Raw genomic sequence first — 16,939 nt, 5'->3', positions numbered from 1 at the left:
CGAGACAAAACTTTTAGTTAAGGATATTATTGTAACTTAAAAGGAAAGGAACAACTATAGCAACAAAAAAAAATTTAAAAAGTAATTATGGGTCTAAGTAATAATTAATAAAGAAAATTGGTAGCTGATGGAAAAACAATTCTGTTACTAAAGAATATATCTGAGAAAAATTAATAATTTGAATTTCATTATATTTATTGCTCAAGGACAAGTAAATATTCCGTTACTAAAGAAAATTAGTGGCTGATGAAAAATAATATTGGGCTATATATATGCAACCAAAATGCTAGTTGAAGTATCACCCAAAAAATATAAAAAAAATATCGTACTTAGAAGAGCTTAACACCCTAGCTTTATACCACAAGTCATTTGGAAAGCAAGTAATCTAAAGGCCAAATTAACTATATTTGCTAGGCAAAATCAGAAATGTCTGGACATTCAAGACATTTTAGCAAGGAAATACTTCCGTCGTGTAATCTTGTCACTGGCACAGAAAGGTGAAGCTTTTTTCTTCTATTTTATTTTTATTTTTATTTTTTAATTTCAAAACAGAAGGATATATACTTTTTTTGATAAGTAACAGAAGGAGATATACTAACATAAATGTAAAATTATTATGGACAAAGCTCACATGCATGGCCTGTGCTTCCTAACGAGCATATGAAAATAACTATATATTCTCAAATTTCCACAGGGCTTCAATAATGTTTATCTGTACAAATTCAACTTACAGAAGAGGCATATACTGCAACACTACCAAACCTAGAAAAATCTTAGCCCAAAAAAGTAGCAAGAAAAGATCGACAAATACATCAGTTCATAAAAAAAGTCAAGGTACAAGACCAAAAGGTACACTTCATAATAACTTAAATTTGTGAGTACCATAGAAAGATTCAGGAAGGCCATCTCAAAGGCCAAATGCTCAGCAGAAAAGAGACGTGCAAATTGCCATGGCAACACTCTTAATATTTTACTGGGATCTTTAAGCACATTTGAGTTCATAAAACCTATGCCACCATTTACCTACCAAAAAACGAATAAACAAATAAAACTTATGCCGAAAACAAAGAAACACTCTCAAATGGCTTTTCAAATATTTTCCACAAGCATATACTTAGAGATAAAGGAATCAGGAGCACCAACTTTTCCTTTGATCCTGAATAAATGGCTTTTCAAAATGAATCATCGCTCACGTTAGCACCTAACAACTATACACACACACACACATATTGATGCCAAATGGTACCATTTTTCCTTACTTTTCCAGTATATTCCAATCTTGCACAGCAAGACAACATAGTGGAAGGCATTTCTGTATTCTAATGAAACCACTGCGTAGCTCCCCCCTGGGAGGACACACAAAAAGTACATTAGATGACTATGAAGTTTGTCTCTGACAGTGAGATATACAAGAATGAGAAGCATGACCTCTAATTTTTACCTTATTATATGTACATTAGCAACAAAGATTGTACAAGGTCACAAAGTATATGCAGACCTCCATGAGAGAACTGGTAAATACCAAGTAAGTTGTATACTAATTTAGAATTTATTATGTCCCTCTAGTTTACTTCCTGTATTTACAAGTCCTCTCTTTCCCATTTTGTCATGCAAACCCGAAATGGCAACTTCATTACCCTCCTTTAAGAATAAGATAGCCCCTAATCAGAATATCATAAACTGCAGAGTCAGGATTAATTCCCCTTTTCAACATATCATCAAAAACTTGTTCTGCTTCAATCATGAGCCCCTTATTAGCTAAACCAAATATGAGAGAGTAATAAGCCTATGAGTTAACAAATCAGGTTCAACACCCTCCCGAACCATTTTATTCTCAAGTCTAAAAGCCTCCACCAAGTTTCCTTGCTTGCACAGTCCAGTGATCCAAGATGTGTACACATACTTGTCAGGAACAAATCCTGCCTCTAACACCTCTGCAAAGACCCTTTCAACTTACCTTCCTTGCACATTCCATCGATTAGAACAGTGTAAAAAATTTCATTGGCCTTTTCCTGGCAGAAAAAACCTCAAGCCTCCTGCAAATGCCCATGCTTGGATAGGCCATCCATCAGGGTTGAAAGAGATACAATATCAGGTTCAAAACCTCTAGCCAATAATTCTTTGTACACATTCGAAGCTGCTTTTGATTTCCCAGCTTTAAAATGTGCATCCATAATAGTTGCGAGCATCATCTTATCTGGAAAATGTCCACTCCTTACCATATCTTCCACAATCTCCATCACTTTATCCAACCTACCATTAGTACAAAACCCGAAATTACCACCCTATATGCTGCTTAACAAACCTAAACCCTTGATCACACATTTTACCTATATACTTCACTGCATTATCCACATTGCCTTTCTTAAAAAGTAACCATCTACGACTACCATCGAGATAATTAGGATGAACTCCAACCCCCAACATTTTATACAACAAGCACTCGTCTCGTTTGCAAAGGCCATCAATTAAAGCAGTATAAGTAACCACTTTCGGCAGAAGTGAACATTCCCTCATTTTCTCAAGCAACTTGAGCGCAACCTCCAAATTTCCAGCCTTAAACAATAATCATCAATCAACGAAGTAAAAGCAACCAAATTTAGGGACACCCCATCACTCACCATATTTTCCTAAAAAGCCTATACCCCAAACCCAAACCCTTAACTTTACCAAACATATCAATCAAAAGTAATCACATAGAGCAAACAGCATTTCCACATATGATCAAACCCATATACACAAAAGCCTTTCTCTTCAATTTGAGCTTACAAAACCCTTTAAACAATAACCGAATCGGGTTTACAGTTAAAGTACTCGCCTAGACGTATCGTTTTGAGCGTAAGAAATGTGTCCTAGTTTACATACAGAGAAAAAAAAATGATGGAATTGAAAGAGGATGGGTGGGGAGTGTACCCTTTAGAGAGCTAAGTGGAGCCGGAAGGAATTTGAGAGAGAGAGAGAGAGAGTGAGAGGTAGGAAATTTCTCTGTTCATGCATTTTCTCCACGCGTGGAAGTGGATGGTCCTCACTATTCACAGCTTGGGCGGTTGAGAGGCCCAACTCTATTCTTTATGCTATGTCAAGGGAAATGGGAGGGCTTTCAGGTTTAAAATTTACAGTACTAGAATTTTTTTTTTTTTTTTTTTTTTTTTTTAGTTTAAGGGGCCTGTTTGGTCCCTAATTTCAAACTCACATTTTTATATTTTAAATAATATTACACACTTTTTCACATACTTTTTCAGCCACACTTATTTTAAAAAACTACAAAAATCTCATCTCAAACTACTCTACCAAACACCTCCTAAGGTTTTTTTTTAAATTATTTTTTTATTTTTAGTCAAAGGTTTAAAGGGTAAATACCAAATACTAGTGTACACTTATTGGGTGCACACACATTTTGAACTAAAATAGTGTTTTAAAGTTACGATTTCAATGAAAAAAAAAGTTGGTACAATTATGTGCAACAACCAATATAAAATAAATATTGCCCAATTTCAAAAGGAAAAAAATACAGAAAACTACCTTGAAGTTGGTATAATATTGGCTACCATTGTTTCTCCAAAAAAAATATATATATTGGCTACCATCAAAACTTTTCAAAATTATCCAAATTATTTCCCTTTCCTCCTTTAGTATACACCATTACTTATGCTCCTCTCTATCTCTAGCTACTATTTATTTTATCCACAACATTAGTTGCCCAAACATTCCCTCTCCCACATAATCATCATCATGCAGTCATTGTAAGAATTGTGCAGTCAAGATAAGTTATTGGGCTTGAAGGAGTAAGGAACTTTCAAATGATGTTAACTATTGTTTGTGCTTAAGAAACAAATTGATTATTTTAGAAGAGTCTTGTTAATAATTTGGTAATGGCTCTAACCAAAAGGTAGTTTTTGTATTTTACCCAACATTAAACCTAAAGGTCATAAACCTTATTATTCTCCTAAAAATAAATATATTAAATTAAGCTTTTACCTAACTAAGTTTAGGGTTGTTTTCATTTCTATCCTTAAGTTTATGTCCATCATTATAAGTGATTTGGCCATTATGTGCCAAATAAAAACATAAACACACACCAAAACTTATTATTAATTCTAGTATAAACTTCACTGAATTTTTAATATGTTCTTAAAACTAATATTTACCTTTGTAATAAATTTTCATTACTTATTTTAAAAAAATATAATGAACATAAACAAAATTCATTGTATCAAAATAATGAAAATTATGTTAAGAGTAAAAATCCAACCAATTATCTTCTTTTTTCTTACTAAAATGGAGCAATCAATAATGGACAATTAGCATATTCTACCAAATGATTGTTGAGGGCCCTAATTATTATCCCACTCGCTAAAATATACCTACACAAGCCCATAAACTATTTTGAGCCCACATAAACATTTCTCACATATTACCCAAATATTCTCCATGTTAATGACTCCCACAAATATTCCCTATATAAGCCCCATAAATTACCTTGGGCCCTCTCACAAATACTGCCCATTATATCCTAGATATTATCCAACTTGGGTTTTCCACAAAAATACTTATCATATTACTACCAAATTGGGCCACAATATTACACTATCTCCACAAAAAAGCCCAAAACCATTTAACTTGTGAGCAAAACCCAAAAAGCCCAACAAAACTCTCTTATAAAGCTCGTTGTTACACTGCACCTCTAAAAGCCCATTGCTACACGACACCTCTAAAAGCCCGTTGCTACACGGCAATATTTTTACAAAATCCTACAAAGTCCAAATATTATTTTGGCACCTATCTTACAAAGCCCAAATGCTATTTGGGGCACCTATTTTACATAAACTAAAGTTCCTAACTCATGGAAAATATAATTACTCATCCATCAAAAAATACTTCTCTTACAAAATTTATAAAAGCTCATGTATATCACTCATGGCATAACTATTCATTTTTGTAGGGATGACCAAGCCCAAAAAAGCTCAACTACAAAGCCTAGCTAAGCTAGCCCAGCTTACATACAAATCCCAGCAGCTGAAGCTCACATGAACTGTCCAGTCAAGCTTCAACACAACTTGATAGTTGGGGCCCATTACCATTAGTTACAGCTTGTCTAATCAGATCATAAGAGGACACGTGTCCAGCAGGGGTTAAACCCTTCCTTGCCAAGTTGAATTTCATCATTTCTCATGTGAGACAAAGCTGGGATGACATGACATAAGGCTGGGAAGCTTCAGCCAGCTGTCTTTCCTTTCTTCTCCAACCTATTCGGCCAAGGACAAAGGGTAGCCATAACCAAGCCGTGAGAGCTTCTGGAACAATTAGAAATCAGTTCATTTTCATGCCAAATATGTGTACTCTCTGGTTCATGGACCAAGCACATGAACTCTAAATGGGGAAATTTAGGGGAACGTGGTTTTAAGGGCACCAAAGGAATCTCCAGCAGAGTTCCCAGCAAAGGGCTCCAAGATTGACACCTGGCCTGGGGTAATACAGTCTGCCCTAAGAAGCTCTGATTCTAGTAGCAGCAAAACCAAGATCATTAGCCTAATACATGCTTTAATCCTATCAGCTAAGGCCAATCAGCATTTAATGCTAGGTTAGAACTCTAGTTGCCATTACCCAAAACAGCAAAGAGCATTCCAAAGCTAAGCTACCACTCTTGGCCAAATCCTAGGAACGATTCTCTAAGAATTTTCTAAAGATTGAGGATGATTTAGCAGAGATTATTTGCTAATTACTCCCTCAAAATCAAGTATAAATGGAACTCTTCACTAATACTTCAACACGCACTAAGAGATAGACCAGCAGAGAAGAACTCTCTTAAAAAAACTTCTCTATTCTCCTCACTCTAATTTTCTGAAAGCTCTTAGTGAGGTTTTGAGTCTCTGAGTCCTTAGTTTCAAGCTTAGAAACTAAGCTCTTCAACTCATAGCTTACAAATACCTCTCACACCTCTACTCGTAAGCTTTTACCTATCCCTAGTAGAAAAGCCCCAGCAGCTTTATTAAACCCTACCACTCACTACTCATACCACTCAAAATGACCCTCTCTACTCATAACTCACCACATATACTATATCCATGAGCATGCCCTGGCATCATAATGATCTTGCTACGCTAGCTAGAATCTTTCTCTCTCCCTTCATCTCACACTAAGTTTCCTCATTACTTACTATAATGGAACCTATGACATTTGTTTATTCATTTACTATTGAAGGTTATGAAGTAACTGTTACTGTAGAGTTTTTTCCTCATATTGTCATATTAGAAGACTCCTCTCCAGAGCCAATGGATGATGAGTTTGAAGATGTATATGTTTTCCTTAATCTGTGAAATAGTTAACGGCTAAAGGTTTATATTGTTCTGTCTCATTTTACCGCTGGAATATTTTACTGCTAAGTTCTTTCTTTATCATAGTATGCTTTTTATTGTGCTGACGTGTCTGTTGTAGGAAGTGTTTTTGGGCCATCTCATAACCCTTGTCAGTCCTATCCTAGGCCCAATGTATAAAAAGAAGGCGAACTCTTCAAAAAACTTCACTGATAGCCTTTGGCCCATGCTTCAAGCCCATTGTTAAGTTTCGATTTAGGCCCTTAACCCAACATAAATCTCATTTGTTGGAAGGAAAACTTTTTCGCCCCTAACAATGATATATGTAAAAGGGTTTTTTCAAGAGTTAGGTCAGCACAAGCTTGAATCCTAATTTGAATCTGATTTGGATTTGATGTGATTTTCCTTTATAAAGTTGTAATTTTCAATTCTTGTTTGTTGGCATTAATTCCATGTCAAATTTGATTGTAATTCAATCAATCATTTATTTGTATTTTTGTGGGATTAAATGTAATGGGTATAGTGTTCAATTTGGTGAGGAACTGTGAAGAACAGGGCATTTCGTGACTGGCATGATTGCTACAATTTGCAAAAGGTCACGTTAGGAGCACATGTTGGAAGTTCAAATGTCTCAAGTGTTAGAGGCAACTTATGACTTGCTTGTGACTTGGCTGGCTCGCAACTAACTTGCGAAATGCTACTGACAACTATTTTATGTGTGTTTCCCACATCTATGTACCCACACTATAAAAGCCCACATTACTCATGAAATTGTAAGAAGAGTTTCAGAGAGAAAATCCTAGAAATCCATTAGTGAGTTAGAGATTGCAAATCGACAATCATCTACACATTTCTCTTAGTTTTCTTCACCCTCTTCCCTTTCAAATTTCATATCCTATGAGACGAACTTAGCCCAAACATAATCCACACCCATTCAGAGTGTAGAGAGTTAATTTGGAGAATTTGGGAATCATTGGGTTCATGTTCATCTTTGGTAGGAGCAATTGGTGATAATTGTGTGATCCAAAAGCTAGTAAAGACAAGACTCGATAAAGTCTATTGCTAGCTAGGGCTTAGAAGGCTCAAGTACAGTGGGTAAACTAGGCTTGGAGAGTCTATTTGTATTCATGTAATCCAACTGATTTGCTAGTGGATCATTTCAGCTTATAGGTTCGCAGAAAGATTTTTCTACCAAGTTCTCCGGTTTTTTTATTTGATAACACATCCAGTGTTATCTTGTGTTTGCTTTTTTCATCCCTTTCTACTTGTGCTTTTTACTTAATTGTCAATTATGTTTATCCATGCACTAGTTAATAGACCTAGTTGATTGTGCATTTATTTCTCTTGTTCCACATTGTTTAGAGTAGATTAAAAAGAAAACTAGTCGTAATTTTAAAATTGGGGCTCTAAACTCATTCTAGTATTTATTCTAGTGAGCTTTCATTCTTTAATTGCTTACTTCCTTTGGTTCAAATTGAATTGGATATACTTTTTTTAAGTTGATTAAGGCACATGTCAAAATTGAGTCCATTAAACAAATTCACTTGTGCCTTTTTTTATGCAATGTGCATACTAACTCGTGCAACTCTGATAAAACTTCCTAGAATTAATTCCAAACTCTTTTAAAAGGCGAATCGTTGCATTAAAATTCATTTTAAGCACAAATTAATTATTAAATGTTATTCCAAGATGAAATATAAAATGTATGAATTAACACAAGAAAGTATGATAATTCTCTTAAATGATGATATAAATATACAAAATTATGTTTATTATAAATGTATATTAGTTGTACAAAGTAGCATGGTTTGCATAAGAGGTTCTCGATGGTTGGTGGTCTTTAACGCTAAACTACATGTAGGGTTCTTGGCTATACTTTACATGTGTATGTGTTGTTTCAGGTGGCATGGTCCCATTATACACTTTCAACAATTTCTAACACTAAACTACTCTTAGGGGTTTTAATACTGAGCAAAAATTGAGTTCATTGCTCTTGTGCACTAAAACAGTTAAGATTATGACGTGTCAACTTTTGGCCATGTGTCACTATATTGACGGTCCAATGCATATGAACATGAGGCTCAAGCCAAGGCCTACAATGTTCCCTAGTGTCTACATGAATGGTGTTAGTAGTATAGGTCGTTATTGGAGGCTTTTCACAACCTCTAACACTTGCACTTAAGAGTTTTTGGCGATCCTTAATGTATGTGTGGGTTATGCCAAGTGGCACATGTTGTATTAGAGATTTTCAACAAATTCTAACACTAAGAGTCTGTTTGGTTGGAAAGATGGAAAAGTGGGAGGATAGAAAATGTACAAAGGATAAAAAAGTGGGAGAATAGAAAAGATTTTAGTTTCCCTCATTTGTGTTTGGTTAGGAGGGTGGAAAAGTGGATGAATGGAAAACTTTTTTGTTCTGTTGAAAATAAAGTACAGAACAAAAAAGTTTGTATAAATTGACTATCTTATCCCTATTAAATAAAATAAAAGGTAACACATTATATATATATATATATATATATTTTTTTTTTTTTTAAATTATGTATCCTGATTTTTAACCATCTTTGTATATGTTGCGGTGTCAATAGGAACATGCATTGATCAAGAATCAACATATATAAAGTTCTCAATGCATGTTCCTATTGATTAGTTTGTTTGTGCAAATGCTTCATACTGCTCACATTATTGAGGTAAGCTATGCAAATACATAATATATATATATATATATATGTCATGACAGGCATACCAAGAGCCTCTTGTAACAAGCCAAATGAGTAAATACTATTTGGGAGGTTGGTAGAACCAACTTTGATATAAAGATAAAGTNGTGTATTCAACAAATACGTAAAATGTTCAATTTTATTCTCCAACTATCAAATAAATAAATAAATAAAGTAGCATAGTTAGGATTTTTTTTTTATTAGTTGGAATAAAAGACACTGAGTACCCATTTGGATCACGTCCAACATGTCCACGTTTGGCGTTTTTTTATTTATTTTTATTTATTTTTTTTTTTTAAATCAGCGCCTCTTGCAATGTTCATGGGACATGAACAGTGCATTAAGGCAAATAAATAATGTTGAACAGTTTTCTTATGTGAACAGTAATTCAGAAATTATTTTTTTATTATTTTCAGTAATAAGTTTTCAGTTTTCAACAAAATAAGCAGCATCCAAACACATCTTAAGTATACAAAATAAATGGGTAAAAAGGAAAAATGAAAAGATCTCCACTTGATGCAACTATAACATATAATAATTCTTTTATTATATAATATATGACTGCAAATAGAATAGAGTAGCAGCAAATAATACATGTATTCTACCCTAACTAATAATCTGTTGAGGGTCTATAACTAATACAAAAAATTTGAGACTGTTAAGTTTGTTATTGTCGTTGCAATATATGAAAGGTATAAACGAAACTATTGTCAATGGTTATTTCTTAAAAGTGTTTTAAATAAAATTTATTTAAAATTCATAGCCCAAAACAAAGATTTTCACACCCAAAAAAAGAAAAGAAAAAAGAATAAGAATAAGAAGACCTCTCAAGGATGGTTTAAATATACATGTTCTGCACTTCCAATTTCTTGTCTCTCCTTTCTTCTTTTTTTTTTTTTTTTGGTTGAGGATTATTAAGCAAGTGGTCCTAACTCCTAGTAAGAGACTGGGTTGTCGAAATTCCAAGCAATGACTTCTAGTCCTATACTTCATGAAGAGCAAATTTTCGACTAAAATGGATTACCTTTTGAGTGAAACAGCTATATGACACGACTTCTAAGAGAGAGCTTGAAAGGGCTTGTTTTCAAAATCATATTAGAGATTGCTAGCTCTTGATCGATTTGTTTCTATCATTGTTCCCTTTTTGGGTAAGAACGTCCCTATCATTTTCATCCCAACCCAATTTACTACAAAACACTTTATGACTAGCCAAAAAAGATTTCAAGGTCCTGATTCCTGACATGAGATTGCTATAGGTCATCTTCCCTCCAAAACGAATTATATTTTCGACAAAAATGTAGGCATTTTCAACAGACATTTTTTGTTGTAATAAATGTTTTAATATTTAACGAGTAATTTCTGACAAAATATAAAATGCCGTCAAGAAAGCTAGTTTTCCCGACAACTTTTTGTAGCCGTTGAAATAGTTTCGTCGTAAATAGCAATTTTTATTTTTTATTTTTATAGTGTATAGCTCTTGTTATGCTTATCTTCCTATCAAGGTCATATTATTAAAACGAAAAAAAATTTTAAAGTGTCAAGCCTAAGAAATTAAAGGAAGCTACGTATTGAGTACCTGGGACAGGGATATGGCTTTGAATGCAGCCAAACAAATGCATGGACCTTACACTTACACAACCCTGGAGAAAATTACAGAGGATATATAAGTTAAACAAATATGAAGAGAGAGAGAGAGTTCTAGCTAAAAATTAAGAAGAAAAGCTGCTGTCTTGGCCTTTCGATAATGTTGCTATCCCTTGAAGACTCAACATGGAGAGAGAGAAAGAGCTTTAAACTTTTCAAGCTTTTTCTTTCTTTTTATCTTGTTTTAAAAAAGAGAGATTAATAGGATTCTTTTTTTCTTTTTTTTGGTATGCCTTGTAATGGGTTTTGATTTTTGAAGGTTTGTGCTATAGGTTTAATTTGTCCCCCAACAACCACCACAACTATAGGCTTTGTTCTGCTTCTAAATTTATAGAACTCTCTTTCATGAATCACGATACACATAAAACCCAAAAGGTCACTTGTTGCTCGGGGCTTAACGGTACAGTGATGCTGACACTATACCAACTATCTGACATCTGTACATACGTGTAGATTAACGAGGGACCCAACACCCTGCGTTCTCACGCCTTGCCGGCTTGCCCCATATAGGTAACTTGCAGTACTAGTGTTCCACATTGGAGCTAGAATGGCTTGAATATGCTCTTGAACCTTGGGATCAATTGAAATTTTATTAGAAATCATAAGAGGAATTTTTTGATGAAATGGATAGATTTTATTAACAAGCAAAGAAATTAATTTCAAAGAGGGGAGGGGCTGACAAATTCCTCCCTGGTTACGGATATACAAAATAAAGAGGATTACATGCCAAATCAAAAGAGTCATATACATTATTCTTTAAAGACCATTTGGCCAAAGCATGTTTGCTACTGTAACAGAATCTAATCATTTATGAGGTAATATAATTAACTTTAATTTATTTTATTTTTTTGGATTTGGTTAATAGGTGCCTTTAAAACATTTGTTAATGGACCATTTAAAAAAAAATTTATAACACTTTCATAAAATATATATATAAATTTATAATAAAAAATCATTATATATTTCTTTTTTCATAAAAGATTTCTAAAAATGTTTTCTAAATCAATATCAGTAGAGCACATGTTAACTTTTAATTCCTTTTTTTTTTTTGGAAAATCATTTGAATTTTTAAAAATAATTTTGAAAAATCTGTTTTGTAGCTAACTGAGCAATTTTATTATCAAATTACCCAGATTAAGTGATCCACTCAAATAACTATATTTTCACCACAATTAAGCAGTTATCAAATCAATAAGCAATATGAGAAAAATATTATATATTGTATTTTCATTTTGTTTTGGATGAACATGTATATTGTTTTGCGTAGCTCATACCCTTTACAGGGTTTTCCATTTTGTTTTATTCCCCCTTTACAAGTATGGATCAGTTTGTGTGACATACTATTTGCAAGCACGTGGATGTCAGGATTTACATTATAGGCATTATGTCATGTTCCATTCGGTTTGTGTTTTAGGGGTTCAACATTAAGATTGGACAGTGTAACCAATTTTTAAATACGTGGGATTTTTTTAAGGCAAAATGGTGGGGTTGGGATTTTTTGTTGGGGAAGGGAGGGATAGAGAACTTGAACTAAAATAGAAATCATCCATTGTCAAGCCTCACTTTTTTCCGAGTTTAGTGGATCTTCTACGAAATTACCACAAGCTACCTTTCACTTTCTTTGGTAAAAGTCAACAGCTACCAAGCTTGAAGGTCCCTATAATTAAATTTGATTATCCATTGACAAGCTTTTTAAATTAATTTTTAATTAAAGTTTGATCTAAACAGATCACATAAAACTGAAGTTTGATCTAAACAGACATAAATGGTGAACAGTTTTAGGGTCCAAGTTATGGATACAAATAGAATTTAGAGGTTAAGATTTTCCTATCATTTACTAAAAGAAGAAATTAATTACAGTTACTTGTTCGGGACTCATAAAATCCCTTAAGTGTGATATAGAGTTAAAAACTACCAAAAAGTACATTTTACCCAATCCACGCACAGTAAATTGTGCCACCCTACACAATTCACGTACCTTTTTAGTTTTAAGATGTGTTTAGTTTTAAGATGTGTTTGTTTGAAGGTGAAATAGAGATGATGGAAAACTTTGAAAAGAAAATAGAAAGAAAAATCTTTTTAGAATTTGTTTGGTTAAGTGGAGAGGAAGGAAAATAAATAGTGCGGTTTAGATGTTTTCTCTCCTGACCTAAGAAAAAGTTTTCTCTCCAAAATAGAGAAAAAACTAAGATAAAAAACTCATAAAATGAGCTTCCAAAAACACCCTTAAAATTCACCTTTTAAGTCTTCGGCTTCTTATTTTTTTCCTTTCATTTTTTTTCCTTTGTTTCTGACGTGTTGACTTTCTTTTTTTCCTTGATTTTTTTTCTTTGTTATTGACGTGATGGTTTCCATTATTTATTTTTTTTACTTCTTTTCTTTTGTCTGAGCATAGCTTCTTTTCTTTTTCTTCTTTTTATTTTCTTTTGACTTTTTCTGGATGTGTAGCTTTCTCTTTTTGTGCTCATATGTTTATTTTCTCAATTTTGATTTTTTTTTTGTTCTCTTTTTTTTTGAAAACATTTTATTATGCTTTTTTTTAATACTTTAATTAGTATCTATCTAGGTTTGTTTGTTTGTTTTTTTTTTTTTGGTCACTAAATCCTTTACACCCATTTGGACAAGGACTTAAATATAGTCATTTATCCAAATTTCTAACTCTTCTGTACAATAATTGTAACAATCATTGTTTGGCCACTAAGACATGAGCACAAATGTCCATGAACTAGAGGATTTCATATTCATCTGCCATTAATTATTAACTTTTAACTACTACACGAAATGACACGGTATCTTTGTGTATCTTTCCAAAATTCTTTTGTTTCTTTTTTCTCCAATTATGGACTATACAGAATTTCTACTCACATTGCTATTATTAACTTCATATCTTTCCAATTCGAGAGTACTAGTACTGCTCATGATCTTGACACATGAAACATGAATTTGTTGTATTGTGGGTCTTTTTGATGAAAAAGAACTATCAGATGATAACAGAACCCGTGAAATTATATGTTATCTTCAACTCAGTCTAGTACAATACTCTGTTTCATGATGTAACCGGCCCCATGATATTCCAGAGAATGGTTTACTGTGTCACATTTGGCCATATGCAAGAAAAAAAATCTGAAACCTACCATGCATGGATTAAAAAATTACGATGGGTGCCATCATTTATGCTCTATTAGTCTCATCATTTGTGAGAAAGAAAACAAAGACTAAATTCAATCCTTGGATTTACATTACTACACAAATAGTGGAAGGTGAACCATGCATTGATGGCAAAATGACAAAATCTCGTGTGAAAATGATTTCAGTGTATTTATGAAGCGACTTTTGGGAAGAAATGTAGACATTCAAGAAAGTATGGTTAGTTTCAGAGTTTTTATTTTTATTTTTTGGGAACTAGTTTCACAGTATTTTCAGTGATTGTAATTTTGTTCTTACATGTTTATGCAGCTAGCCTTAACCGCGAGAATGATCGCTTCAACTTAATTTAAAAATATATATATATATATATTATAGATATAATAGTGCTGGAGCATTTTAATATTATATAATTAAAATTAATTTATATTATAACATAAATGAAAATATGTGAGAGTTAATATGCAAGATATTAGTGAAAATGTTTAACCCCACGTTGAAAATAAGAGAGATTATTTTATTCTTTTAATTGTGGTAATTAATGTGTTAATATGTATTGATTCAAATATTATGTTAGATATGTGTGCAAAAGGGAGGTGAAGGGAGGAGGTGTAGGTTCTGGGCAAAAAATGGTATTATTTCTGGTGGAGCTTTGGGCTGCCATGCCTTAGTCCAAATAATATTGTGTATTTTTTCTTTCTTCAGTTTATCTTCTTTCTTTTTTTATTTTTTTTATTTTTATTTTTTAAAGAAAATGCGTGATCAATATGATCAGCAATAAAATATTGCCGAAGAGAACTCCAATCACATTGTATTCTAATCTAACAAAAAGCAATTGTCCACAGTTTTTTTTTTTTTTTTTTTGATGAACGATTGTCCACAAATTTGGATCACAAAAGAAGAAGAAAATGATATAATTTTATTTTAAGGTTCGATCATAATGAATTGCATTATTGGAAAATTACTGTCCTTTTTATATTTGAATAGCTCGAACCAGGTCTAGGAAAATAGATATGATGATAAGGTAATCATCAGGATACAAATTAACTAAAAAATTCTACAGTTTTTTTTTTTTTTTTTTGGGAGTATGAAAACTTCTAAGTTCTTAGCTCATATCTAGAGTTTTTTCATAGTGTGTTTACTATGCATGCAGTGAAAGAGCGATGGACCGTGGCCTCAGTTCACGTACTTACCCACTAGTGTCATGCAAAATTTTCAGACCGGATCCATTCAAAGAACTGTAAAAAGAGAGAGTTCAAGGTTTTGAGGTCGAACCTGTGATGATGTCATAATGAATTTAATATTATATATATAAAATATAAATATAAATATAAATATACATATTAAATTAGTAAAAATATAAAAATTGATTAAAATAGTCCAAATAAATATAAAAATCTATCTTTCAAATATATTTTTCATATCATAACTTTCATAAGCCAAATAAGAAATGATAATTCCTAAGCAAACATAAATTGCTTTTGAGTTTTTTTGTGAGAGATATAAAATATTTCGATATAAATCAATATCGAAATACTGCTTCAAAAATATATATATATATATATATATGTTTTGTTTAATTAGAGCTCAAATTTTTTTTATATATTAGCAAGCTTGTCTAAATTATGTTAAGCCATACCTAAGCTCATTTGATAAACTCATAATCTATTTTTATGAGACCCAATAAAAAGGTTAATAGAGACAATAAATGGTCAAGTATTTTTGAATGAAAAAAAAAAAAAAAAAATCCAAGCCTTCAACATGGCAGCATTGGTTTGTCCCCCACCCAACTATTTTGTGAGCCCCAATAAAACTTCAAGAGAGATCCTGACAATTCCACATTTCCCACGATTTTAAAAAAATAAATAATAGCAAAAACTAGAAGAGTGGAGGCATTGGGAGCATTGTGACCGCTCATTTGAATCTAATAGAACAAAATCAAAACTCAAGGAAATGTTAACTATTTGACAGTAGACATTGATCAGCAAACCAGAGAGAGAAGAAAAATACAAGAAAGAAGAAACAACAGAAAGCAGAAAGAAGAAAGAAGAAGAAGAAGAAACAGCAGAAATAACGACAAAGAAGAAGAAGTGGTTGAAGTTTCAACAATGGCCATAAGGTGCTATAACTCTAAGCCAAGTATAGTTTTGTTTTTTGTTTTTTTTTTTGTTTTTTTTTTTTTTAAAGCTCTGATTTGAACCATTAAAACTATCCACGATTCTCGAACCCGGGCGGTTTGACCTCAGTTCATACGGTTGCTTGATTTTTTTACTTAGGCCAGTTTTTGAGATTAAAAAACCTCTTTAGTAAACGGTTCACGGTTACTCGGGTTGGACCGTACAGTCCGGTCCAGGTTTCAAAACCATAGTGTCACAACCTTCACGGACTCTGAAGGCTTGTCCATGCATAAGAACTAGAATAAAGACACATAGATATCACAGATAGTCTCGCTCCCTGAATACCAAAATGTTTTCCCATCCTTTCTCAAATTTACATTTTCTCTTGAATCACCACCATAAGATATCCATAAACACCCAAACATAGCCACATAAAAAGTTAAAACAAACCCAACAAGATCCAACATGAAACCCAGCCACCAAATTGCAGTGTCGTCGATCCCCCTTAGAACTAGTGGCGGCTCTAGGAATTTTTTTCAGGATGGTTGTAAGGACCAAAAAATCTGGCAACCAAGCCCATTTAGAATAGTGGTTTGTATAGTTTAACTATGGCCCAAATCAATAAATTTGTAAGAGAGGAAATCAAACAACAAGAGAGCGCCTTGCCTGAGGATGGAAATAAGGAAGAAAGGCTTAATATTATAGAGTATGTGAGCAAATGTCTAAGTACAAGACTGCCCGAGGAGGCTAATGATACACAAAAAAATACACTGTTCACTCTCTTCTCTCAATGTTTTTATTATTACTTTTTTTTTCTTTTTGATATTTGTGTATCTCCCCCTTCTCTGAGAACCATCTTTTTCTTATATACTCCCTCCACTTCACATCCTAACCCCCATTTTTGCCTACCAAATTTCTCCTAGCGACACTTGTCCTTTTAAACATCTAAGGAAGGTGGTAGAAGGAGTTGCTTAGCTGTAAATTACACTGTTCAGGTCAC

General features: G+C 33.0%; 1 protein-coding gene across 1 annotated transcript; it reads right to left on the bottom strand.

Annotated features, from left to right (window-relative positions):
- Positions 1-673: 673 nt before the first annotated feature.
- On the bottom strand, positions 674-5,081 carry LOC112033953 (pentatricopeptide repeat-containing protein At2g01740). Its single transcript, XM_065776436.1, is given in 11 exon segments — positions 674-1,653; positions 1,655-1,789; positions 1,792-1,955; positions 1,958-2,263; positions 2,266-2,298; positions 2,301-2,559; positions 2,562-2,624; positions 2,627-2,684; positions 2,686-2,723; positions 2,726-2,818; positions 5,028-5,081. Coding segments are annotated over 11 exon segments (1,314 nt in total). The 3' UTR covers positions 674-1,542.
- Between the last annotated feature and the right edge of the window lie 11,858 nt (positions 5,082-16,939).

Source organism: Quercus suber, unplaced genomic scaffold (genome assembly GCF_002906115.3).
Source record: "Quercus suber isolate HL8 unplaced genomic scaffold, Cork oak 2.0 scaffold_133, whole genome shotgun sequence".
NCBI classification, from domain to species: Eukaryota; Viridiplantae; Streptophyta; class Magnoliopsida; order Fagales; family Fagaceae; genus Quercus; species Quercus suber.
This window is presented reverse-complemented; position numbering and strand designations above follow the sequence as displayed.